This window comes from Asterias rubens, chromosome 1, assembly GCF_902459465.1.
Source record: "Asterias rubens chromosome 1, eAstRub1.3, whole genome shotgun sequence".
Classification (NCBI taxonomy): Eukaryota; Metazoa; Echinodermata; class Asteroidea; order Forcipulatida; family Asteriidae; genus Asterias; species Asterias rubens.
This window is the reverse complement of record NC_047062.1, coordinates 15457857-15485825: the sequence shown is the minus strand read 5'-3', so window position 1 is coordinate 15485825 and position 27969 is coordinate 15457857. Positions and strand designations below refer to the sequence as shown.

Below are 27969 nucleotides of genomic sequence, written 5' to 3'. Positions count from 1 at the left end.
TGTGGTGGTGGTATGGTACATCCGCCGGTTGGCCGGGTTTTGTGTACTGATAAATGCATAAAAGAATACCCCCACCGACCGTTGTTGAATGTTGTCGGTGTGTTGTGTTGAACCTGAATGATTACGAATTAAAAAATAGTTGACATGCCGGAAAATCACCCTATCACATCAACTTTTATGTCAGCAAGTACAGCCAAGTCGATGTCAAAAGTTATGGTTCCAAAACTATTCTGAAATTCCAAGGGGCCAGCCAACACGCAACAGGGATGTATCTTTTTCAAATTTGATGGAAGGAGAAAGTTAGGTATGTTTACTCAACACAGAGTCAGAGCTCAGCCTCGTGTGTAGAGAGACACCGTTTGTCAATTTTTATTTTGTTAATGTTTTTATTATACGGCATTTTTCATTCGTTATTTATGATATCTTAGTCCGTGTTAAACCCAGTAACTGGGGCGCTGTACGAAAAAAGGAATGGGGTGAAATATCGAAATTTTGACTTGTCAAAATTTCGAAAAAAGGAATGGGAATTGGGCGCTGGGAAAAGTTTCCGTATGGCGCCACCACTTTTTCATTCGATATTAAATAATATAGTATTTAATTTACCTCAATGAGATATCCCTTTTTGTAAAAATGAGTGAAAAGGTGGTGGCGCCATACGGAAAGTTATCCACCAGGCGCTGTATTCTTTTTTTGCGAAATTATTCGAAAAAAAGGAATACAGCGCCCCAGTTACTGGGTGTCAAAACTTTGAAAAAAGGAATACAGCGCCCCAGTTACTGGGTCTACTTACGTGTATGATATGATGAGGGATCCTGTATGGATGAGATTTAATTTACTCAAATGAAATATTCCTTTGCTTTGGAAAAGTTTTTGTCCGACCACTAGTAAGGGGGTCCTACTTCTTTTTAAAGGAATAGTAATCTCATAAATTTAAATGAGAAGAAGTCGTGTCGGGATACGGAAACTTTTCCTAACTATATAAGACTTTTTGACCTGTCAATTTTATGCATAGGCTATATATAAATTCTTTTTAAAATACTGTTTTATTTAGTGTTTAGATCAATTTATCTAATGTTTTGTTCATAAGTGAATAATTGATTTGTCATCCTTTGGTTTTTGGGATTGGGGAACCAAAATGTATCAATAGTCAATATTCTGTATAAATCTTGAAACTGTTTTTCGATAGTTGTGATAACTTAACCCTCCTCCCGACGGCCGGTACTTTTTCGATACTTAGCTTCTTAGCTTGTTTTTGTGACATGCATTAATTTTTTGATAAGGCCCAAGTGAATGTCATTTTTAGTATGAAAATTTTGTTTTTCCTGAAGTTATTCAGGAGAAATAATGGGGCGTGTATGGCCGAGCGGTCTAGTACTCTAGTTCACTGGGACCCAAGCTCCAGTGAGTGCTGTCAGCAGCAGAGTGGGGGTTCATATCTCGGTTTGGAAACTTACGATGCCCTTGGGTTACACCTTGAAAAATGAGGTTTGTTCCATAGAAACATGCGCTTAAAAACGTAGTATTAAGCGCGGTATAAATTTGTATTATTATTATTATTATTATTGTTCGTTTCGTGGAGACGATAGCGGAATGAACCTCATAGTCTTGAAGTACCTTTGGGCAAGACATTTAAAACCATAGTTGCTTCAAAAAAGTTGGGACGGTGCATTCTGCTCACTACCAGCCCTGAGGCTCCTAGATTTATTAGTAGTGTATGATTAATCCAACTGTCTTACTACAGACTAGGGTAACCCTGTTTCAGCTCCAGGAATAGGTGGCAACGTGCCCCTGGTGGCAGTTGATCTGGGATGATAGCCCAACCCCAAATCAATGATAAGGGTAGCTCTTGCCATGAAGTGGCCGTTCGACCTTATGAGCTGGGTGATTCCTCATTCAAAAAAATCAGATTGGTTTTCCTGTCTGGATGACATTGCAACAACTGACTTTTCATGTTTGTCTCTTCTTTTGGGGGGAAAAATCCCCAATTACATTGTATGATACCTTCAAGTTTACTTTTTGTAAACCTAGCAGTGGGCTTCTTGAAGGAGGGGCATTCCCCTGTTGCCTTTAGTAAAAACACTAAACAAAAAGTCACATGCTATATAAAGATTTTGTCAAAGAATGTTCTGTTTACAGATAGGCCCACCAAATTTGTTATTTAACTAAACTGATTTGAGTCTGAGGCTTTTTGACTTATTATTATTGTGTGTTTTTCTGATTACAACTTTTAAAAATAAACCATGGCTTTAAATCAAAATCAAAAACTACATTCTTCACTTTCAGTTCTTTCTAGGAATGTGCAGGCAGCTGGTTTTCTATCTTAAAAGTCTATAGAGCTAAAGCTTACTGATTTTTTGATTAGATTGTAAAATCTAAGACCCCCCCCCCCCCGACACAATTGCAAGGTGACGCCACACTTTCCACACCAGGTCGTTTATTGTCCTCTGCAACCTGCACTGACAAAAGATCCAATCAGACCCATTCAAGACACCCCTTTATAAGAGTTGATGTAACCAAAATTGCAGAATTGATGCACTGCCACACTCAACTGTGCAACAACTGTGACTCGTATAATTTAAACAACAACAAAAAGGCCAGTGAGTGTTTCTATGCGAGTGTTCATTTTCAGTGCATGTAATGTCTCTGTGCGCTAATCCCCTTTATTGGTAGTAAAAACACTCTCAGCATCAATACGTCCATCACACCATGGTTCATCTTCAATTAGAATGCAGTGGCACACCAGGTTGATACAGAAACAGAAACCTTTCAGTTCAGCTTGGCTTTATAAAAACACGGGCGAAATTTGTTGTCGCCACTAAAGAACTCATGGATTCTCAGTTACTGAATTGGCCGTTGGGCACTGCACCCAACGGATGAAGCTGTAGAAAGTACTTGCCTAATCTATATTGATCTGCATACTGGCCAAACCAAATATTATAAGGCTGTAGCACATGTAAGTTTGTACCCAACCAGATGAACAACAGCGTCTATTCGCAGGTATGTTTACCCAACTTCTCTGAGTGGCTCCTACAAGAGGATCGTTATAAAAATGTATTACTACAGCAACTTTGTCCAAGGTTGTTTGTTCAGGGGAGGACGTGAGGAGGCACGGGAATCAATTGTAGTTTACCAAACATTTACTGTCAGCAAGTGTGAAACTTCGAGCGTAACGTTACACTCCCTTCGCAAGTTGGCTTTGCAAGTGGTTACAAATGTTGTGCTATTGTTGAATGAAGGGTCAGAGGAGTAGAAAAGACTGAGTGATTGATTTCAAGTAGAAATGTGTTGCAGGCACGAGGCCCATGCTGACAACCTGGCGTTAATGTTATTACACTCACTGGTTGTATCAAAGCTGTCACACAAAACATATTGACAAAATGCAGGGTACACAATACTCAAGTCAAGGTTTTTTTCTGTTCTTTTCTTCTTTCTTTATTTTCCACCGATGGTTTGATGCGATCATCAGCAGTTTTTTCCATTCGATTTTAAATGTAAAGGCAATTTTAACGTGTAGTTTCCAATGTTGTATTAACTTTTAACATTGTTTTTCTTTTTTTAATCTCAGGTGTCGTAAGTGGTCATTAATAGATTCTTCACATGCAAGGAGTTGGACGGCAGACACTAATACAAATAATTGATTCTGTGGTGTGACTTTTAAACTAAGTGAAACATGTAGTTTTTGGAGGCTACAGATCTCGCCCCTTGGTAGGAGATTAATCGTGATAGGAACAAGGGCCTTCAACGAAAGTACATGAAACATTTTCCTTGGATAACTTTTAAACAATCTGCAAGGAGGCATCGCTAAAAAAGGATAAAATGTTGACCCTGAAGGGTCATGTGACTGGCAGTGGACCAATGGGAAACCCCAAACAGCCACGTCAACCAATCAAATCATGGACATCCAAAACGGTCAAGACGAGCGAGCGGTCTCGTCAGAATGGGATAATGAACTCGCCGAGGGGACTTTACAACCGAGGGAAGATCCCCCTGGCAGCGAAGCTGAGTGTAGGCGGAGAATGGGCATTGAAAGAGTGTGAGGTATGTACAGACGACAAGAAACATAAATTTGAACAGCTTGATTTTTTTCGCAATTCTGTAATTATCATTTGCAAATGTTGTTGTTATTTTTGTTTAACTATTGTTTAAGGTCAAATTTGCCAAACTGGAAGGATGCGATTTCACAAATTACATTATTGGCTCTTCCACCTGATGATCCAAACAAAATTCAAGTAATGTAAATTTTTTTTCAAAACACAGAAAACAAAACAGAAATAAGCATCCAGAAATTTAGGAAAAAGTGACTAATTATGACCCACATATTTTTCAAGTAGCGTTATTTAAAGGAACATGTTGCCTTGGATCGGTTGAGTTGGTCTTTGAAAAGCATTCCGTGACCGTTTGTTATAAGGTGTTGTAAAAGTAGAATACAATGATCTACACAAATATGCCTCAAAATTGCATGGTTTTCTTTTTACCTCGTTGACTAACACGGTCGGCCATTTATGGGAGTCAAATTTTATGGGACTTCCATATGGGACATATGGTGTTAGTTTGCGTCGTAAAATGAACACCTTGCAATTTTGGGTGATACTTGTGTGGATCATTATATTCTACTCTTAAAACATCTTTCTAACCAAACCATATGCATTTCATAACAAACGGTTTCAACTGCTTTTTATAGACCAACTCATCCGATCCAAGGCAACATGTTCCTTAGTTTAACTTTTTAAACACATGGTAACAAAGCTTTGACATTTTAGGGAAAGTGACTTTTAAATTTCAAACTGATTTTTTTGTTTGTACGGTCTGGATGTAATTATTTTCTAGAAAGTTTGTGCCATCTCATTATGGAATCAAAACTTGTCACTTCAACTTTTAATTGCAAACATGCAAACACACACAACCACAGTACTATTATGGCTTTCTAAAATGATGCTTCCTCTGAAAGGATGGCCTTCACCAGTCAAAGAAACCTTGGAAGCTCACACTGTGTTTTCCCAGTACTGCTGTACTATTCTTTGTTTCTTCCCATCATTTTACTTATCTCCTCAAAGTAGCCCCAACCTCCCAATCGATAATCAATCCTGTGAGTCGAGACGCCGAAGATAATACGGCTTATGCATGGGATGACGCGGAGTGATTACGACCCATTGATCTATCGCTCTTTGATGCTCAGTCATTGAGACTTGGCTCTTGTAGCTGTCATTAGTCAACGCTGAGTGGCGTTGAGCCTGGTTGAGCCTGTCCTCCTTTACTTGGCCATTAGAAGATGTTTAGTCTTTATTGTGCAATTGACATGTTATAATCCGCATTTGAGAAAAAGTGGGATTACTGTTCACAATCAATGCATTGATTTTGTACGGTTGGGTACTTTGTTTGGCCGACATTTTCTTTGGCTTTAGATCAAAACTTCCAGTTTTCCAATAGTCCTTTTCCAAATTTGTGTTGGAAATCCTATGATATTGAAACTTCTGTTGTGAATCTAGTCAATGTATGAAGTAAAAGTGATGCCAGAAAAGTAGTCCTCCATTAGTTCTGAACATTTTGCCCTCTAGTCTTCTATTACAATGCTTACGCACCCTCCCATCCCCTAGGCATTTTGGCAAGAACAACAACCAGCATCAGAAACCATCCCATACCCACCAAAATTCCACAGTAAAGATAGCTAAAAATAAGAAGCTTATTGATTGATAATTTTAAGACTAGGAAATTGGTAAATCTGGCACAGTGCCAGGCACTTAACTAAGTAAACAGCTTACACTTTTTGAAAAACAAGGTGTAAATTTGATACATGATGCAGGGTTCTTTCAGGATGGGGCACTGGACCCAAATTTAGGAAGTTTGTCATGAAAGGATGTTACTATATTGGAATGAAATTTTTTAAATAATTTCTACTCGGTGTTTGTCTTGGTTTTGTGGCCTAAAATAGATAACTCTGAGATTGAATTGCAATCATGTTTTTAGTTGGGGGAACACAGTGATAGGACTGATAAAGTCTGTAAATGCATACAGTACTTTTAATGACAGTTTTATTGTTCTCGGTTTTGTATACTGTAAACAAGTAATTACACATGTATGTTCATAAATCAATGATTGGCCAGCAGAATTTGCTTGGACCCATGGAGGAAGTGTTGGACCATAGACCTTTTAATGGCTATCTTGATCTACTTTTAAGTGGTATAATAATGTCCGTCATACAGTCAACATGATGTAGTTGTTGACAAATTGCTTTTCAAATTTTCACCCCGGTTGATGCATTCCTGCGCTGTGTGGATAAACCAATTGAGAATCTGCATTTTAAACCCAGGGTGACACACAACTCCCGGTAGAAGGCCAGTTGGAGAGACAGTGATAAACCACCATAGATAAGTCCACTTGAACTGAGCAAACAAATCCTGCACTGTGGGCTTTGGACAAATCTAAAAAAGTAGAGCAGATAAACTGAAATCATACAGTGAATAATAAACTGCTGTGAATCGAACTGCCCTATGGACTAGCTTATGGCTTAACTAACACTTAGTTAGAGAGGAGAGTTGTCGAGTGCAGGACCAGGAAAAGTAACTGTCTTTTAGACCTCCCAGCCGACGGTTATAAACATGAGTCCGGCTATTGTACGGCGTAATTCTTTAACAGAGATGATCCATGGTCTTCAACAGCCCAAGTATAGGCAAAGTGGTCAGAAGAAACAAAAAGAGGTAGGAGCCGTTGGGTACTAGTTTTGGCAAGTGTATCATGTGAGCTTGTGAACACGTAGGACTATTACTTGGGTAGTTGGCAAGTAAGCTGTGCAAAGTATCTATCATGTGTTTTTGGTTGTAGATCACAGGCTGCATACTCCCTACCAGGGGGCTGAGACGGAATTTAGGCCCAGTGACCAGGGGTAATAATGTTGGAAGCGCTTTGAGGCGCCCTCTTGGTGTGAAAAGCTCTTTATAAAAACTAGTTAATATTATGAAAATCTGGCCTTAATCAGACCATGATCAGACTAATGTAGATTGTATTGTGCTATAGTAATAGGGTAATAGTAGTCTCTGTCCTTTCTCTATGGTTACAGCATGGAGGGGTTACAGCAATACACCCTGCTTACTAAATTATGATTTGGTTTGGTTTGGTTTGGTTTGGTTGGCTTATTCGGTTACTTTTCCCAGTTAGTTTTGTTTGTGTTTAATGTGAATCGGGGATATTTATTGGTGTGTGTGCAACTTCCATTCGATTTTCAAAGATAACCCCCCAAAAAACTTTGCAAAGTTATCCAAACATTGATTTTGACTGGGGTCCCCACAGTATGAAGAGTTAAGTGTAACTTATTTTAGTCTGGAACTCAACATCTGTTTGTATTTTGCTTCTTTTGTACATTTTGCCAGAGTTTGCTTATGAGATGTTTTATATATTTGTACACAATGCAGTGTTTGAGGATGTCTATCCCCAAAATGTCTAGATTCTGTCTGATTGAGAAGCAATTATAAAAGTTATAACTGCTGACCTGTGGTATCAACAAAGTAAAAAGTTGTAATTGCCTCTATTTTGAATCCACAGGTGGCAGAATCTTTCTTTCTAATGAACTCTGGAGAAAATAACTACGCAAACAATTTTAAAAGTAGTTCAGTGGGTAAACTTCTGTAGTGAGTGTGGCCTCTGTTGCCGCTGGTGTTGGCCTTTGGTAACTCTTCAAAAGTTCCCATAGACTTGATATTCCAATGGAAGTGCCTTAAAGTTGAAATGAAAATGTCCTTGCTCCCGTAGAGATGTGTTAGGCCATTATGGTCAGACTGGCAAGGACTCATGCTGTGCTTTACAGCCAAAGATTTTGTCTCTGTCCAGTGTTTACTAAACTGATGAATAAATCGCATGATCCTTTGGCACTCTGCAATGCCAGCATTCTTTCATTTCTTTCCTTTCTGCCCAGCACCATCTACCTGCCAGTGCCTGAGTATTGTTTGTTGCATCCTCTTTTGTTTGCCTTCAATGTGAATTCAAGGGTTCTTTTGTCAACATCCCCCTAATCTGCGGGATAAGCCTATACACACCAGCCAAAGTGTATGTAAGGGCATACACCCTGTATAATAACACACAAGCTTCGTGGGGCGGCATTGCCAGAATTTACCCTCAGATTTACTGCTTATCCTTTTCATGTCGAATGTGTACATTAGAAAATCATGTGATGATGATGCAAGGAAGTTTAACCACAAGGTTTATTGAGTGTCTCATTTTTCATATTAACTGCTAATCTGTTTTTGAACAGCTTACTTCAAGCCATTCACTAGGCATACTTAAAAACAAAACTTTAGTGCTGCAAAGTTCCTCATGAGTGTGTTCACAAAGTGCAATGAATTCCCTGGCGAGACAACTTGGTCTGTCGTCACCTCGAGGCGCAAATAATAACAACCAGTTATTTCCTAACCGGCAGGAGCATACAACATGGCTGAATGGGATTCTGAAGAAGCACAAGTCGAGGCCCATCAGCGACTTAAGGAAGAGCATCTCAGATGGCCTGACTTTGGTCAACATCTTGGAGATATTATGTGAGTATTTTCCCTTTATGTCATACAGAACTGTACAGAAAAGTACATCCAAAGACAACATGGCGAATATTTCTGTTCGTTACTAAATTTGGGGTAAAAAACACTTTTTTACAGTTAAAAATACCATTTTTTTCAACAGTTTGAAAGTGATATAGATGCATATGACTCTTGTGCACATATTCAACGGATGACTTATGTTCAAATGTTCTGTTCAAGTGCATTTAAAAATTGTTGTTGTGAGTTGTTGTGAGGGTTCGTGAGTTGTTGGTATTAAGTGCGACCGCCTGTGTTAATTCCACGGTTGTTTCCTTAGAGCAGTACAAGAACTATCAATATAATGAGCACATTATCAAGTTTTAAAAAAGGTCAACCATCACTACTTTATAAAAAATATTTACCTATTCTATATGACTCTCTCGGCTTTGAGGAAAACCAAAAGGTGGGGTTGTAAAATCTGCAATCATTAGGATTACCATCACATGTTCTCAGTATTTAGCAAGAGGGTTCCCCCAAAGTGTTTTATTTGAACCTGGTGCATAGCTTGAACTGCATTCCATGGCACCTGGCTAGTCAAGTAGTAAATTTCACTTGTCGCCCAGGGCATACTATGACATTGAAGTCTACACATCTAAATGATAGGGCCTACATGTTCATGTATAGTATGTGCTAACACCCCTACATTATGTTCTGACACATGATGTTGTTACCTTATAAACCCTTAACCTTACCCTATCCATAGCATGGCATATGTTTACAATGTAGATCACAATGAATTATTGAAACAAGGTCGTCTGATCATCAGCAGTAACCATATGAAAAACGTAAGCCAATTGCTAAATATTTTTGGGAACATTCTGGAGTAAAGTTTTTTGGGAGTGGTGGGGAGATTGCTTGTTATACTATGCAGTGATGTATTACAACTCAGGACACAAAAGTTCTTTTGGTCCACATTTGGCCACTTTATAAAGTCTTCCACAGAGACCCTTACTATATGCTGAGACACTGTACAAAAATTGTACTGTAGTTTCACTATGTAATTTTTACCTTAAATTCCGCAAATAAAAAAAAATAGTTGCTGAAATAAGTGTTTGAATATGTCCCATTGAGATTTATTCACACATCACAAGTTTATAAAATCAATCAACATCCCCCCTCTAAAAATGTAAGATATTTGTTTTCATTGAGCTGTGTATAGACCTACACTTTTGTGATGGTCAGAAGTTGAGGCTTGGGTAAAACTCTAGTTGTGTGAAAAATACTGCTCACTGTACATTGTCATGCATGTACATGTACAGAGAATCCTTATGAGGTCTGGTGGGTCAAGCTAGGTCATTATAGTAATGTGACCTCGATTAAAGTTTATGCCTGATTTGTGGCATCAATTGTGGCTCAATGAACTCAGGGATTTCTGTTTACGGTAATATCTAGATTGATTTGTTGGTGTTATGTCAACAATGGGTCTGAATCTAAATACAAATTACACAGAGGATTGGTAATTCTAAAATGGATGAGTTTTAATTTTGAAGGTCATTGGTTACAAAAGTACACCATATAAAATGAACATATCAGTACATTTAAACCAAAACACACAGTTCAAAGCACTAAGCAGTCCTTCCATCACCCATCTCAAGTGAACATATCAGTACATTTAAACCAAAACACACAGTTCAAAGCACTAAGCAGTCCTTCCATCACCCATCTCAAGTGCAGATATGGTGCATGGTGTAGGTGTTTGCCAAAAGCTGGTGGACATCAAATTGGCAACACAAATTTTGTGTGATCCCGTAGTAGAGATATACACCTGAAAATTGTGCACAGGTACCCTCCCCAGCCAATTACACAATAAAGATGGTATTTAAGACATGCCCCTCATGCCTTAAAGACCCATTCACCCAATGATAGCATCGAAGATGGTACTTTGTTGAAGATGATTCAGGTGTGTGTTACCAGTGGAATGAAATGAAATGTGTGAAGAAGTAGCGATTACTCCTTTTCTCTCTGACCCCCCCCCTTGACTTCAACATTTTACACGCCTTCATACTAAAACTATTACACACAGTCATAAAATACCTGTGCATTTGTGTACAATTCAGAGTGAACAGGTATCTGTTCACCATAACAAACCCTTAGTCAATGGCATTCCTGTTAAACCAGCAGTGCTGCTCCATACAATCAGCCTATACTGTAATAGTCAAGCAACTTAGCCTTCTAATCCCAAGGCGCTGACCTTTGACACTTGTAGCAAGATTGCTTGGTTACCAAAATGCCCTGCAGAATCCAACTTTGTTCTTAGTTCACCAGGGACTGAGTTTTTGTTGCCAAGCTCTCGTGGTTTGTATTGGGTTCTTTTACAACTGGTTTGACATTTGGCTTTGAGCAGATAACAAACCCTACATGTATATAGTTGATGTAGAGCTGGTACTAATATTGAAACCCCAAAATATCATTTACTTTGAGGCCCTTCATTCACAAGCACACAAAGTAAATCCATTTATTGTGTTCAAGTTTGCCTATATATAGCATTGCTCGATCAGTGAGAACCAGGCACAATTCTCTCCGAGTCTGGCAAGCCGTGTTGAAAAGCCTGCCTCTTTAATATGAAATGTGGACAATTGTAAAAGCTAAATGGTCCTGTTTGTTATCATAAAATGTCAATGAAAAAAATAATGATGTTTATTGAGAACCTGCCTCGTAAAAATTCATGGGAAATTTGAAACCCATGCTGTTGATCTTTTGTACATAATGCAAAACAAGTTGATGGTGTGTCACGTAGCACTCTATTGTTTGCCTGTTTAAACAGAACTTCACCTTTGATCTTGACTTGGTAACCCCACAAGTCAGCTTGTAAACCCACAAGCCGAACTTAGTGTAGGTTTCTAGAGAGAATTGGGCTGCACCAAGTGTAAATCATACATGTGCGAGGTGAAAATGGCAACAGTGATAACTGATATGAAGGTGTTGGGGGCAAATAAAGTGCACAAAGGCACTGGGCACCTTAGGTACTTGTCAAAGATTTCTCACTTGGTGTATCTCAACATTACAAATCTGCGAAAAATTTGGACTCAATTGATCATTGAATTGCAAGAGAATAATAGAAGCAAAACACTCGGGTTGTTGCACAAATTTGTGCGCTTTCAGATGCCTAACTAATAAAGGCTTCAGGCCTGAAGTCTTTTAATATTTGAGTGAGAAATACCCTATTTCTCAAAAATTACATTACCTCAGACGGAGCCGTTTCTTGCAATGTTTTATACCTCAGACGGAGCCGTTTCTTACAATGTTTTATACAATTTTAAGTGTTTCAAAAATGATTAATACCAATGGGAGACTTTCTGGGACGATAGAGGGCAGCAGACTTACCGGGTAAATCCATTGTTCTCAGAATTATGCGCATGTTCAGAACTACGTAAACAATGGAAATTTACCCGGTATGTCTGCTGCCGCCTAGCGTTGGAAAGTCTCCTATTACTTGATGTAGTGGCGCTTGCCACAAGTAGACCTATGTGCTGTATATGACAGTCAAATCTCAACAAAGGCTGTGTACTTTTTGATAGAGTGGATAATCAGTTTACTGGCCTGGTACTTCACAGAGGCAGTTGTGTCAGTGCCCCTGGTCCTTGCCTTGGTGCCTACCTAAAATGCTTTTAGTAGAAAATTACATGTTCCTTGTAAAGGTCAGGCTTGTGTTGCCTCTGGTCTTGGTTTGACCATGGTGCCCTTCAAAAGTTTCCCATAAACTTTCACATTTTCCAATGGAAGTGCCCTTTGCAAAATAAAAAAATTGCCTTGCCCTCTCAGTGAAATTCCATATGCCTGAGAGGGTTCCCTTCTTTGCTATTAAAACAGAGAAACATCAGCCTGATTTTAGTGGTCATTGTATATAACAAATTTGAATATTTGCATAAAAAGCCAAATGTTTTAAAACATGTTTAGCGTCATGCCTTTTTTTTTTTTTTTAAGGAAGATTTTTTTTCCCATAATGGCCGGCCGATGAATTTTGAGAGACAACCAGCTTGGCCATTTAATTTGTTATTAAAACAATTGTCTGATATCGTTAAAATGTATTCTTTTGTTGTTTTTGACCTACAGTCAACAGCAAGATCCAGGGTGTGCAGACCAGGCCCATTATCCGAGCCCAGAGATTGGAGAATATCAACCTCTGCCTAAGATTCCTGGAAAATAGAGGAGTTGACATCCAACACATCAGTGCAGACGGTAAGGTTTAACCAGATATGTAATGCACTTCCTACCCAAAGGCCCACATTTCATTCACCGAGCTGGAAAAAGATGCAAATTTTTTTTTTAATTCAAGTTTTAAAATTTGAATATTATTATTCGAATGAAAAATTGTTTCAATACTTCTCTTACTATACTATGCATGATATCCTTCCTACCCTACTTTAGTCTTGCAAAAATCAAACTAAATAGCCCTATTATCATGTGTACATGTAGGCGCAGCCAGCCCATAATGCTCAGTTAAAAGTTCCTACTTTTTTTCAAGGAATCATGTTTGAACTGAGCAGAACAAGACAGCCCCATGCCCCTTACAAACAAAACTTGTGCCAAATCGGATCAATGGTACACAGTTCCCACAAGCACTTCACTTAAAGAAAATATAAATAATTAAATAATTTGTTTGTGTAATATTTTGACATGGTGGTCCATTCAGTAGTTACTCACAGGTCCCAATTTCATAAAGCTGTTTTACAAAGCAGAAAATACTGCTTGGCAAATTTCTTTGCTTAGCAAAAACTGAGTCGGTCACCAGTCACAACAGTGTAAGCTTAATGTAATTTTGGCTGTAACCCGTTTCTGTTTTAAAAGGGAATACTTGTCTGTGCTTAGCAAGTTTTTGTGCTAACAGGCTTTTATAAAATCGGCCCTGGCCTCTAAATGGCTCCCCACATGCACAAAAAAACAAGCTTCTCCAGCCATTATTACTGCACAAGTTAACAAACTCAATGAACACGTACACTGTTTTTTCAGTGTCGCAGCTCTTGATTTGTGGGACCCCCTGTTGTTTTTTCTCGAATCACTGATTTTGTTATTGGTTGGGTATGACAGCATTTGAACGCATTATCAATGCTGCATGCTTGTTAGCAGCCAACTACAGGTGACAAACAATGCATATTGGACAATTGGGGACCAATCACAGAAGCCACAGGCTGTGTTGTTACTAGTGCTTGTACGATCCAGTATTTAAGGGGCCATTCAGAAGAGTTGATGTTAAAAAAAATTCTGCTGGCCAAGATCGACAATTTAATTCCTGATTAAACTACACAGTTGTTTGTTTAAGCCGGAAAAAGCCATTGAAAACTACTGATGTTGGAGACCTTTGATCCAAAATATATGGTTCATTTGGGGCACTACTTTGTTCTCCAGTGTATAGATTATATTATTAAGCCATTTAATATTTAACTTACTAAATTTGGGGTGGGTGGTTCAAAACAATTTTAATTTAAAATTGTTATTGTTTTAAACATTCTTCTGACTTTTCTCATGAAGTAGTTGCGGCAACACAATTTCTGTTGTAGTGACAATATGACTTTCATGTACGTGTAGGTTTAGTGTAGATTGTGTTTTCTTTTTAATTGCACAAAAATGAAATATTTTGTGGGTTTGTCTTTGTTTCCAGAATTGACAGATAGTAATTTAAGAGCAACTCTTGCCCTCGTGACCTGCTTGAGAAAGAGATTTGAGGTAAACCATTCACAAATAATCATTAAAGCCCCCCCTCCCCCTGATGGTACGTGTACATCATTTAAAATTCAAATTGTTGGTGAATTCAAGAGGCTCAATTTACATGTACTGGGAAAAGTGACACCACATTAAAATAGAAAGCTTGTTGAAACTCTCTTGCAATTTTCTTAAAATTTTACAGCAATTCAAGCGTTACATTTTGCCAGGTTGATTGATACCAGTATCAACTTCATACGTGCAAGCATCAAAATTCATGAATTTTTATTGGTCTTATGATAGACCTCATGCACATGACGTCATTTCAGTAGGGCGCCCTCATGTAGAGGTCAAAAGGAGGTTGTGCGTACAAATCTGTGCGTTTCGATTATTTCGTCACCGTTTTTCCTCTAAGATGGCGGCTGGATGACGTCAATGCATAAGGCCGATAGATGCATGTGTAGTGCTTTCATCCAATTTCTTTTTTGTTTTTGTTTGGATTAATTAAATAAATATATTATTATTATTATTCTATATCATAGTTATGTGACGGGCATTTGAACATTAATATTGAATTTGCTCAAAGTGAAGAAGTTTATTTATAAACGATAAATGCAAGAAATTCCAGATCAAATTGTTGAATATGTATGTACATCACGTAGGCTATTATGTATCAATATCCAGAAACACTTGGGCAACCCTATGTTTGCTTTGATCCGATGAAAACAAACTTAGGCATTCCTACTTGAGTAAAAGATACTGTATAATTTGCCAATGAATATTACAGGCGTTTCATACAAGCAGTAGTGCACATGGAGGCGGGTCAAGTACTTCGATCGATAAATCAGTCCGACCTCCCACTGAGATCAGTCTACAGCCCTCGCTTGGCAGAGATGTCAGTATTCATAGTTTCCACAGTCAACTCAGCATACACAGCCAGGTAAACCAAATAACAGAGATTTTTTCTTTAATTGTTAAAACAAATATTAACCCTTTCCTTACCATATAGGTGTGACTTTAGTCGACTGCATTCAAATACCCCATCTTCTTTACCATTGGTGACTTTAGGCGACCATGCTTACACACAAAAAGCACTCAAGCCTGGGCACAAGGCCATTTGAATGAAGCTTTATGTTCGTCCATGTTCACACTCCATACCCAGGCTGATCGTCATTGGAAAGATAGTTGATGGTAAAATATAATCAGTTTGCTATTATGCAATATCTTCAAATTGACAACCCAGAGTACACAGAGAAATGGAAGGAGGATGAGACCATAGAGTTATAAGAACAAGAGGGGCACTGGCCTATATACGCGGCCCAGCTGAAGTGCATGCGGCCACTTTGTAAGTTGACAAAACAGCATTGTGTAGCGTTCAATAAACACAAACTCCAACGTGTAATTCATTTCAACGCGCGTACAGAATGGGGTACGTGTCTCCTTGCGGCCCCGTCGCGTTTGTGCAAGCAGCATCACAAGTGCGCCCTCTAGTTCTTTTATATAACCATATGGATGAGACAGACAAGATGGAAACAAGATCAACAAAAGCTGATGGAAAAAATTGTACAGAGATTGAATGTATTAAGCTATCTAAGCCGTTGTAAATGTTATGTCAAGTGCGCCTGTCTGAAACCAAAACTTATTTGGGTCGACCTAGAGTCGCTCCTAATCTATTTTGTTCGGCTGCAACTCTGGCATGCCCGTTGAAACGGGTGTGAGATGACTAAAGACTGAAGTACATATATAAGGAGAGGAAGACTCAAAAGTTCAGGGAATGCTAAGCAGTCAAACACAACAGCTGTACAAAAGTTGAAAAATATTCAGTTATCCCGCTTATCCCATAAGGGTTTGGGGCATGATATTCTTCCTACTTTAGCCTGATTTCAATTTTTGTGACCCTTGGGAAAAATCACAAAAATTGTGATTTAATTGTGATAGCCTGAAAAGTCTATTAAAGCCTACATCATGTGTTTATGTAGGTCATCCCGTTACTCAATAAAATTCTTCTGTACTCAAATATCATGCCTGATTTTGTCTTCTAGATAAAATTTGTATAACGAGTGTCCTGTTATATGTTTATCATGCTAATCAAAGTTTTAAAATCATACAAATTAGCGTGATAGTATTTTTTTACTGAACTTTTTTCTCAAACTATTTGATGAAATGTGTGGGATTTTGAAATAGTTTTTTAATTTTGCCAATGGGCCATATTTTTGACCGCGTGAGGGCGCTCTGAATCACTTCCGGGGGTATATTCATTCATACCCAAAACAATTTTTAAAGATTGGCACACATTATAACCACAGACATCTAATCCATCACAGACAATAAGACTTTTAAAGGAGCCGTTGTAATCCACCTCTAAAGCAAATTGAAACTACGGCGCAACAAAAGTGACAGAACGCCTATTAATTTGTGCAGGGCGAATCGCGTGTACCCCCGGAAGTGATCAAAATACTATTTATAGCGCCCTCGCGCGGTCAAAAATAAGGGGCATTTGTTTTTGTGTTTTGCAGCATTCTGATGGCAGCCCAGCAAGATCAAAAAGTACAGACATACCAGGTGAGAGGAGTTTTATTATTCACTCTTTGCTTTAAATGAAAACAGTAAATTTGTGAAGTGTTTGTTGTTGTTGTTGTAAGGAGCGAATGTAAACAATAGCCCAACAGACATTAACAAGGAGAATGATTATATAAGGGAATCAATGTGTGGTGAAAACTGATTCAACACACTTTGATTCCCATTCATAAATACCTTTTTGGTTAAAAGGCGTAATAAAGTAAGAAACTCTGTAAAACTTATCCGTTTGCGAGTGCTTGAGCTCTGTTTCCACCTACATGTTCAGTATGTACATGTAGGATGTACGTACGGGTTGTTTTTAGGTTCCATGCGTGCGCTTGCGCATATAGTCTTGGTGCATGTTCGCTGGTTTTCCTTTCACACACAGCATGGCCAATTTACCGACAGCGCCTGCATCGCCCGTAACAAGAAACGTCTTGCATCAAGACTAGCACGGACAACCGGTTACAAACACTGATCATTACCAACGGTTTAAACACCCCCATGTGACGCTCTCTTTACCAATAGGAATAGAGAAACTGTCTGAGGTATTTATGAATTTAAAATTAGAACCAGTATTAAGGCTCTTATAAGAAGAACACAAACTCCCCTTTGAGCTGTTACAAACACTCCCCTTAGAAATGTACAGATCCAGTTGCATTAATGGCCGATGACGTTCTGTTAAAAATTTCACTCTGAAAGAGTGCCAAATAGAATGACATCTATATAAACCACAAGGGATAGAATGACATTACACCATTTTGGCTGCCTGGCTCCATACGCCACCAGACATGTATGCTTCGTTTTTGAAAAGGGCAAGAGCACCGAGGCATGTCTCCTTTCTTGGTAAAGGGCAAATTTCTACAGCATTTCAAGGGCACTGCCTTCTTTGTCTCTGTGAAGTATCAGGCCTGCGTCACTTTATTTAATTGGTAAAGAAATATTCACATTTTCTTTTTTTTTACCTCATAGCTGCCATCCCTTCTGAGCATGAAGAGCCCGCCCATCCCATCAGCCCCGCCCCCATGAATGGAGATGCAGATCTTATCTTACCGGGTACTATGGCAGACTCTGATCCTGATGAGCCAAGGCCTGAGTCTGCAGACAAACCAGAGGCCACTGTCATTCCAGTAAGAAACGTTCACTATTGATAACAAGTCCCTCAACATCCAATAGATTTTTTTTATTTTTTTTATTTTTTTTTTTATACTTTTGCGTGCTTTTATGTTGTTAAGAATAAATCTTACTTTGTAGGTTGCTCTGATTTAGGCCGATTTAGGAGAAAATTACTTGAAAATCAACCATTCTTTCCATGTTCTGATAATCAAGTTTGAAAATCTCTCTGTTAATGATTACTGAGACTTCTCAGTTCTGAAAAGAACTGTCCTGCTTTTTAACCACTGCCTGGGCAGAAGGTAGGAAATCGGCCTGGACTTCTACTTTGCTTAAGTGGATCGAGGGGACTTCTCGATATTAACTTCACTACCGCAGAGTTAGTTCTTAATTGGTCGCAACGTCATCACATAATTGTGAATCAAAATTGTCAGCTTCACTAGCTCTATGAAATTAAAACCAGGCAGGAGTTTAGTGCGCTTGCCGCTCTGCGACAACGTGCCACAAGTCACTGTCATTTCTGTTCATTATTTGTCTAATTTGTGTCCCTACAGACAGTGACAGAGCTAGATTCTCAGGGTGTATCTCAACATGGGGGAGGTTTAAGGAAACAACAATTTATCGGCAGTCCAAAGAAATCATTCCGACCTCCAGTATCAAGGCAGCGCAGCTCTATTGATGGTGAACAAAGTGTAAGTGTCTTATTCAAGTGCTACTTCAATGAGTAAAACGAATATGAATCCTGCTTTTTTGGGCTTCACTTGAGGGATTTTGTTTAAGTGAGTAATATAAAAATCTTAAAACTCGATACTTGAATGTGAATTACATGCAAACCCTGTATATTATGAGCACAGATATAAGAACTAGAATGACACAAACTGATATACAGCACTGTAATTTAAAGCCATTGGACCCTTTCGGTAAACAGTAATGTCCAAAGGCCAGCACTTCGTGTATCACAACTTGCATAAAGCGTTTGGTTTGTACACTTGTAAAGTGTGGATATTTGTGAACAGCCTCTTGAGCAAGTCATTGTACCAAACACATTGTTTCAATCGAACTTGCAATATCAAGTGCGGATTATTTGGTTTTGTTGTTCTGTAGCCTGTGTTATCTCCAGTACGGGACGCCGTTTCCCAATCAGTAGAAGAGAGATTGAAGAGTCTCCTGGACAGTCCAACTCCCGGACGCAAATTCAACAGAAACATCTCACAGCAGCGACCGGTAAGTTCATATGTATGTTCAGCCCCCCCAAAAACACAACAACAAAACAGTTTTAGCGTCCCCGCATTCTTTTCTTTTTCTTTTCTTTAAAAAAATTGTGTAAGTATTAATTTCACTGATCTCAGACGAAAGAAAATTAGCACGATGCTAAACATGTTATTTTATTTATTTGACCTTATATGCATCTATGTAGGGTTTCTAACTGAAATATTAATAATAATAACAGTAAGTAAGCTTTATAAAGTGCATTTTCCAGAGAAACAATACGCTTCTTCAGAAAGCTACAAAATTGTTCATTTAAGGGCGAGAAGAGAACAAATGTGTTTTTAGTTTACATTTGAAAGTCTGGAGTGAGTTGATGTTTCGAATGTGATTTGGTAGAGAGTTCCAGCGTCATTATTGAGAAGAGTTTCATTTCAGTGTTCAAGACACACAAAGCCCAAATAATGACTAAGCTGTGTATTTGTTTATTGAATTGATAGCCGATCGATGACGGTGAATTGTTAGAACCCCCACCACCAAGGAGACCCAGCTACGCTAACGACGACGACAATGAAGAGAGAGAGGCAACTTTAGAAGAGAACAAACTACAAGCCATGCTAGAGGATCCCGATAACTTTGAGGACTACCCCAAGGACTGGGATCGTTACGTCTCAGGATATGTTGTAAGTTTTATCACTCTTGGAGACATGAATGGAGACCTTGCAATTCGCTTAAAAATTTTCTGGTTCAATTTCGCTGGACTGTTTTTTTCACACAGGATTGTTGAGGATTATAAAAAGAAGAAAGTGTCTTGACAGAGTGCAGGGATGTGATTTCGCCGTTTTTAATCGGAATAAAACAAAAACAAAAAACCGTTTAAACAAAATATATATTTAATAACTACTTGGATCAAATTCATCAAAATAAAATAAAATGAGATAAAACCATATGGAACACCCCAGATTGCAGAGTAGGGCTTTCAAACCCAAAGATAAATGTACTAAGCAGGCTTCACACTCGTAAGCTTTCGTGCTCGCAAGCTTTCACCATTTGCGCTCGTAGTTCAGGTTTTTTTCTTCATCAGCCTATCACATCCCTGAGAGTGAGGCCCTCCCTGCTAAGCTCTCGAGGTAAAAACCAGTAGGAGTGTCGCTTAAAAAAAGGTCCGAACAACGGGAGGTTTTCTCAATTTACAGGGATAACAGATATGAGTGTGTGTTTTCCGGTGTTTGTGTTTAGAAAGTCTGACCACAAGAAGTATTTTGCAATTTTTCTTTCTTCAGCCGTCCAACTCCACCGAAAAGATGGAAGGACCCAGAGCCCAGAGACTGCTTGATCGTCAAGCTGCTCCTCCTTCCCAATCCAACTCCGGCCAGGGAAGGACCCTACCATTCTTTCATGCGCCACCTACGCAGCATATGGGACCACTGCAGACCCCCTCACGGATGGACAACCAAGCACTACTGATGAATGGGTAAGTTCTTCTTGATTTTTGTTCCTTTTTTTTCTTATTCCTCTGAGCCCTCTATTGCCAAAGATGTTTGCAGTTTTGATGAATGCCACCACACCTATGTTTTTGTTTTTTCTGACAGTGAAGACTGGCTATAGCCTTGTGTTTGTAATCCTGATCTATTCTGGAAAGGGTGTTGATATATTGCTTCTTGCTCATAGGATTGGAATCGGTGAAAACAGGTTTAGTGGTTACAGGCAGTGGACACTATTGGTAATTACTCAAAACAGTTTTTAGCATGAAACCTTACTTGGTAACGAGTAATGGAGAGCTGTTGATAGTATAAAACCATGTGAGAAACGGCTCCCTCTGAAGTAACGTAGTTTTCGAGAAAGAAGTTATTTTCCATGAATTTGATTTCGAGACCACAGAATTAGATTTTGAGGTCTCGAAATCAAGCATCTGAAAGCACACAACTTCGTGTGACAAGGGTGTTTTATTCTTTAAATATTATCTCGCAACTTCAATGACCAAGTGAGCTCAAATTTTCGCAGGTTTGTTATTTTGTGCATATGTTGAGATACACCAAGTAAGAAGACTGGTCTTTGACAATTACCAATAGTGTCCAGTGTCTTTAAGCGCCTTGCATCCTTTGGTAATTTAACTATATAAATTCAGTTATTATTATTATATAAGTACAGGTGTTTTCTTTATTCTATTTTCCAGATCCCAGTCATTACCCATCAGGGAGAGACTCAGTCAGGGTAGTATGTATAGTGATGATGGAAGGAGTAACAGACCCTATGATATGCAACCACCGGGTTCAAGGGTACGTAATATTTAATCCACCTTCATAAATCCCTGAGACAGTTGTGCTATTCCTATTAAAACCGGCCGTCTAAGAACTAGTCACCACTCTTTTATTCCCTTATTATCTAGATTTCTGAGTTTTGTTATTAACATTTTTAAGTAAGATACTGGCCTAGTAGTTAATTATCAGCTTTTTGAATACTCTTTTCCTCAATCTGAGCAAAAGATTTTCGATTCAAGCCCTGACTATAACAGAATTTTATAGTTTTGAAGATTTGGTTTTTCTTTAGCCGAAAGATCAAGCAGTTTTTTTTAACACAAATTTGTTGGGTTTAAAATTGCAGTTTCAGATGCAGCGTTATCGTCAAGAGGATGAATCTGCAGCATCCCAGAGAAGGACACTACCGAGCTACACCGACCACATCCAGAGACACCCACCAAAGTCTCGCTCCTCAAACCCAAACAATCCTGATGCCATGTATGTTCCAGAGGGGTCAAGACAGCAGAGCATGATACAGCAACAGCAGCAGCAGCAAAGATACCCACTGGATTGGCAACAGCCAAGTAGGAGAGGGGATCAGTTTCAGAGATGGGGGCCGGACTACGAACAGTGGCAAGACTTTGATCAGATGGCACCGGACGCAGATCATCAACGAGGGCGAAAGTATTTAAATCATATGCAAAACAGTGGCCCGCTGAATCAGCGTGGTATTCCTATGGAGGAGCTGTCGAGGAGACCAGACTACCATTACGGGCAAGGCGGCGGCCCAAATCAAGACTCAAAGAACCCGTACATATACCTAGATCGCTCCTCATCAGATCAAAGGAACCAACCCTACCTCATGAACGGAAATATACTCAGCTCACGAGACTACGCCTTCAGCCAGAGTGGCTCTTCATCGCGGTCGAGCACCCCGCCATTACCTCCCCTGTCACCTGACAATTCTGACATTGAGTCGACACCAAGCTCGCCGTACTTCAATAAGAAGTCACAGCGTTCGATTAGTGTTGGCGTTCTACCCTCCAGAGTTCAATTTCCACTCTATGGACCGAACGATTCCATCATGGGTCTGAAGAAACGGAAAGGAAGTACCAACAGAAGTGTCCCCGCCCACAAAGGGTTTGAACCTAAATCAGCTGCTAGGAAGAGCGCTGGCAAAGGAAAGAGGAAGATGGGTAAGGGAGCCAAGTCGAGTAGTAGTCTGGGACCAGCGAGTGAAACAGCCCCTAATAAGAGGAAATCTCCTAATAATAGAGGTAAGACAGTGCTGACGAACCTGTTGTGTTATTTTATAAGGTTCCAAAGTTTGACATTCAGAGTTGCCAAAACTAGGAGATCGTCATCTTTTCTTTAGGTTTTTATTTGGTTACTTTTTTTATATAAATCTAAATCAAGGGTGAAAAAAAAAAACTTTTTACATCAGAAATGTGTTCACAAGCACCTCTTTCATGAGGAAATCATGTTCACTGTTTTTTTTTATGTTTTAGTCTTGCACCCTGATTTTGTGATGAGTTTACCACAGTATCGTATTAGACTCAGTTTTCTGCATTTGTTTCATGACTTTTCTTATTGCTCTGTATTTTACCTTTTTACTATTTACTGTTCGCACACAAGTTCCTTAGGGATAGCAGTTGTAACACTAATAAGGCTACCTTGTCTAAATAAATAAATAAATCTGATTGAATGTTGTCTCTTTTTGGTTTTTGGATGACCAGCCTTGCCAACAGCTCCACACCTACGCCAAGTTAACGAGCACACTGAGAACACTGACAGTGATCGCAGCTCCCACCACTCCAACCAGCAGCCAAGCGATTCAGAGGACTCAGACTTGGCCTCCCAACTCAGCCCCCTCCCTTCCAAATCACCCCTGAAGATCACCGATGCCCACCAGCAGTCTGCGACCGAGTCCGTGGAGCCTCCTGATCCGGACAACATTCGGCAGCAGCTGGTAGACCTAGAGAGGATGTACAACGAGATCTTACAGGTGATCGGAAACGACCGGAAGGAGCGGTTACTTGAGAACCCGGGGGAAAGGGGCTCGGTTAGTTCCATGAGCACAACGTCTGGCAAGACTCCAAACAAAAGCAAAGGTAAGCAATACTTTGCTTCTGATTGATGATCAACTTGACCCGTACATTGGCTGTGAATTGATAGAAATACTAAGACACTGTGTTTAGCTGAAACATTTTGTTGACGTCTTTCGATAATTATGTTGACAAAAAACAATCTATGATCTTACCTTTAAGCGAACCTGCCAATTTTACTGTCTGAAAATTGTGCTTATTTTATCAGCCTGGGACACTGGTAGGCTTGAAGCTTAAAGCTTCTCCAATATTGAATTATTTTCAGACTTTTTTGTGTCATATGAAAGTTGAGTCTACATGCTATCAATTCAAATAAACCTTTTCCCCTAGAATCATATATTTTTTATTCAGCAGCCATTTCAAAAGTGTATAGTTTTTTAGGCACCCTGTAGTTTGCTTCTGATTGATGATCAACTTGATGATAAAATACTGAGACACTGTATTTTGTTTACGTCTTTTGGTTATTATGTTGACAAAAAACAATCTGTGACCCTACCTTTAATTGTAACCTTCCAATTTACAGTCTGAAAATTGTGCTTGTATTATCAGCATGGGACACTGGTAGGCTTAAAGCTAAACACTTCTCCAGGTTTTTGTTATATGTCACACTCTTCAAGATTATTTCATTTCCTCACTTCACAAATCCAAAACAGGAAACCAGGTATTAATTTCAAATCCCTTTAAAAACCACACAGCACCATCAGCCAAGGTCGGCAAACGACGGGAGAAAGACATCAAACAAGTCAACAAACGATTCGCCCGTGTTGAGTCTCACGTAGTCACGCTTGCTCGCAGCGTAGCCCACCTCTCCTCAGAGCTCAGGTCACAGAATGCCATGTTCCACGAGATTGAGTCGTTACGTCATGAAATCAACCAGATCAGAGACATGCAGGTTTTGAACGCCAGCGATGTATTGAATGGAGGGATGAGGTTCCGACCAATCGTCCCATTGTGCTCCAACCCAAACAAGATCAAAAAGTTGACCAAGTGAGTATTCGAGTGTCCAAATTGGTAGATTTTAACGAGAATGAAGAAATAGTTACTAACCTGCAGAGGAAGCTGTACCTGTCTTCCATCAATAGGACCCATGTTTTACTTCAAGCCTCGCAGCCTGTATTCTTCAATTTGAAAATGGGCAAAGGCACCAAGGCATTTTCTCCTTAGTAAAGGGCACCCTATGATGAAATTGTAAAATTTCTACTGGAGCCATTTTCAAGAATGTTTGTGTTCGTCAAATCTCATCCCTGATTTTTACATGCATTTTTACTTCCAAAAAGCCAGACCATGGTTAGACAGTAGCCTCGTGTGAGGATGTTGCAAGTGGTGTACAATCCGCCAGAAGTCTGACTCAGTTGAACTCTCTTTTAACAAACAACATACCTACTTATTTTTTTTATAGATTCTTTGGTGAGGAACCTCCCATGTTGACGATGTTTTTGAAAGATCTTGGATATGAGGTAAAAGAAACTAAGGTCAGAATCAAAATGGTTCTGAAAATCAAGAGTGACTGAAGCAGGTTACAATAGCTCAGAATACAATAGTGTGTCTTAAAAAAAATGGTTTGTGTTCCAATTTTGTGGTTGATTGATTCAAAATCCGCTCATCCTATCACAGAGTTGACAGAAAGATTGTCCACCTTTGAATTAGATTCTCTATTGTTTTTTTGGTTAAAGTATTAGTCAGTTCACTTCAGACGAAAACAATTTCGCAGGTTGTGTACCACATGTACCATTACGATCTCTATACATGTATATAAAGAAATAGGCTTTCAAGGTCATTACCTAAGTATGACCTTACCTTTAATAACATTACCACCCCCCCCCTCCTTCACTGGATGTCATACAAACATCTCACTGATTTTCTTTGCAGAAATATTCTTCACTATTTGAGAAAGAGGGCATTGGCATGGTTGAGCTGCCCTACCTTAGCGAAGAGAGACTTGAGAACATTGGAGTACCTATTGGACCTCGACTACGCATCTTACAGGAGGCTCAGTTAATGGTCTGATGAAGAGATTTATGGAGACAGTCTCATCAAGATGTCAAAGCCTACATAACCTGCTGCTGGAAGATGGGAACCAACTCATTTCTCAATCAGTATTATCAAACTCATTTAGCTGCCTATCGGACTATCCCACAGTTTCATGGACTGATTGGGAGTCATCTGCAATATGAGAAAAACCCAAGAGAATCTCAGCGGCTATCAATGGTTTAATTTGCATTCAAGGGACATGTTTTATCTATGAGTTGGTCTATGAAAAGCACTTTAAACCATTTGTTACGAAACTGATTTAGGTTAGAAAGATGTTTTAAAAGTAGAACATATTGATCCACACAAATATGCCTCAAAATGTTCCTTTTACGTTGTGAACCAACCTGCATGCTATTTTGTGGAGTCAAATTTTTCACTCCAGAAAATGGTTGATTGTGTTTAGTTCACAAAGTAAAAGGAAATCCGTGCAATTTTGAAGCAAACTTTCATTGTAAAAACATGTTTCTAACCATAACGCATTTTGTAACGAACAATTTCAAACGCTTTTCATAGACAAATTGGCCCGATCCAAGGCAGTGTGTCCCTTTCAGGAGGCTGCTCAGGTAATAATCTTCAGACTAAGAACATCGAGTTGCATGAACATGTAGCTAAAGATCCTTGGTAATAGACCTTTTGCATTGTCGTCATTCAGCCGCCATCTTTGAGGTCAAACGGTGGCGAAACAATCGAAACGCACATAGATTGGCTAATGAACAACCTCCTTTTGACCTCAAGGCGAGGGCGCCGTACTGAAATGACGTCATGTGCATAAGGTCTATAGTCTTAAAATATCAGATGTCTTCCTTAACGAGGCCAGACTTGAACATATCGGGCCCAATTTCATAGAGTTGCTTAAGCATAAAATATTGCTTAAAAATTTTCTGCTAAGCACAACTAAACAGGATACCAGTTACATTTTGTACATGTAGAATAGTATGTTAGCTGGCAACCTTATTCCGTTATGCATACTTTTTGTGCTTAGCATATTTTATGAAATTGGTCCCTTGGGAACCAGGCTACCTACTCATGCTTCACTTTTTTTTGTACCAGGAAAACAAAAACATGTTGCCTTGCTATTTTTCTTCCATAAAGTGCTTCTTAAATAGTATATTTTTTCGTAAACTTAAAATATGGAGCTATTGAACCAAATAAACTACTGAACCTTGATTTTGTTATGATGAAGTATTATGAATCTGTTTGTGTGGTTTTCTTTATTCAGTTATTTTGTTGCTACTTTTGTTCTCAAGAGAAATTAGTCCCTTTTTAAAAATGTTCAATAGATTTTTGAAAATTATGTCTCCTTCCAATACCAATCCAATTTAAAGGCACTGGACACTATTGGTAATTACTCAAAATAATTTTTAGCATAAAACTGAGAACAAAATACTAAGTCCATTTTACAGTAGACTTGTGGACAAGTCGTTATTGTTCCCACGCAGTGAGATAGTCGAGTTGTCACTGCTCTCACGCGAACTGCTGGTTGCCGATTTATGAGTAGAGTCGGGCAGCGCGCAGTAGTCGCGCAACCAGCATTCGCACGGAGACCATAAACGACTTGTCCACAAGTCTAATTTTACAGCGACCAGCCACCAATGCAGTCATTTCCATGGATGGATCCTCTACCTATTATTCAATAACTTCCAAATGTGTATATTATTCAATGCTCTTCCATCCCTATTTATGACTTTTGTTACTTGCCATATTGAACAATGTTTTTGTATTAGTTTATATATTTGTATTTATACTCTTGAATTGTGCTGTGTTCTATAGGTTTTCCTGTTATTCTGGGTCAAAAAGCTGGCTATTTCGTTCCCAAATTCCAGGCACTCATAATATAGGTATTGCCGCGGCTTGAAACTGCCATTCAATTTCACTATTGAAATGACCAATAGTGTCCACTTCCATTCAATTTCACTATATGTATTATTCAATCAACTATAGGCCTTCCATTTAGCTTAGCGAAAGTTCGTCATAGGCTGCTAAAAGCAGTTACGAATTTGTGATTGTTTTATATCAGGTTATATTTTTGATGTATCCCAACAAATGCATAAAATAACAAATCTGTGAAAATGTTGACGCAATTGGTCATCGAAGTTGCAAGAAACAAGGAAAAACACAAATTTTTGCACAAATTTGTGTGATTTCAGATGGCTAAGGCTTCAGGCCTGAAGTTGTTTAATATTTAGAGTGAGAAATTACCTCTTTCTCAAAAACAATTTTACTGTAGAGGGAGCCGTTTCTCATGATGGTTTATTCTATCAACAGCTCTCCGTTGCCATGCAAGTTTGTATGCTAATAAAATGCCTCAAATCATATATGAGCAATTGTTTCGATGAGGTTTCAATTTCGTGCCAAATAAAATAACGCGACTGTTAAATTACAGCTTATTTGCCGAGAATGACCGGGAAAACCTAATGATTACAATTCAAGATTCAACAATCACATTCCGTTCATACTTAAAGTCTTCCACATTATACTGAGACAAGTGACAACTGGAATGCATTGATTTTCAGTACT

The 27969-nt window shown here is 39.0% G+C and overlaps 1 protein-coding gene across 2 annotated transcripts; it reads left to right on the top strand.

The window, feature by feature from the left end:
* The first annotated feature begins 5 nt into the window (after nucleotides 1-5).
* On the top strand, nucleotides 6-27524 carry LOC117294770. Of its 2 annotated transcripts, none has more exons than XM_033777290.1 (18): nucleotides 6-304; nucleotides 3566-4038; nucleotides 8408-8522; nucleotides 12612-12737; nucleotides 14158-14222; nucleotides 14986-15138; nucleotides 16715-16760; nucleotides 17730-17887; nucleotides 18425-18562; nucleotides 18975-19094; nucleotides 19577-19759; nucleotides 20360-20550; nucleotides 21253-21355; nucleotides 21681-22593; nucleotides 23053-23427; nucleotides 24117-24408; nucleotides 24821-24878; nucleotides 25291-27524. In XM_033777290.1, exons 2-18 carry the CDS (start codon nucleotides 3817-3819, stop codon nucleotides 25426-25428), a joined length of 3396 nt encoding a protein of 1131 aa, XP_033633181.1. In that variant the 5' UTR covers nucleotides 6-304; nucleotides 3566-3816; the 3' UTR covers nucleotides 25429-27524. The 2 variants fall into 2 exon arrangements, with proteins under 2 accessions (XP_033633181.1, XP_033633189.1); XM_033777298.1 differs by lacking the exon at nucleotides 6-304 and adding an exon at nucleotides 2919-2997.
* Nucleotides 27525-27969: the final 445 nt, after the last annotated feature.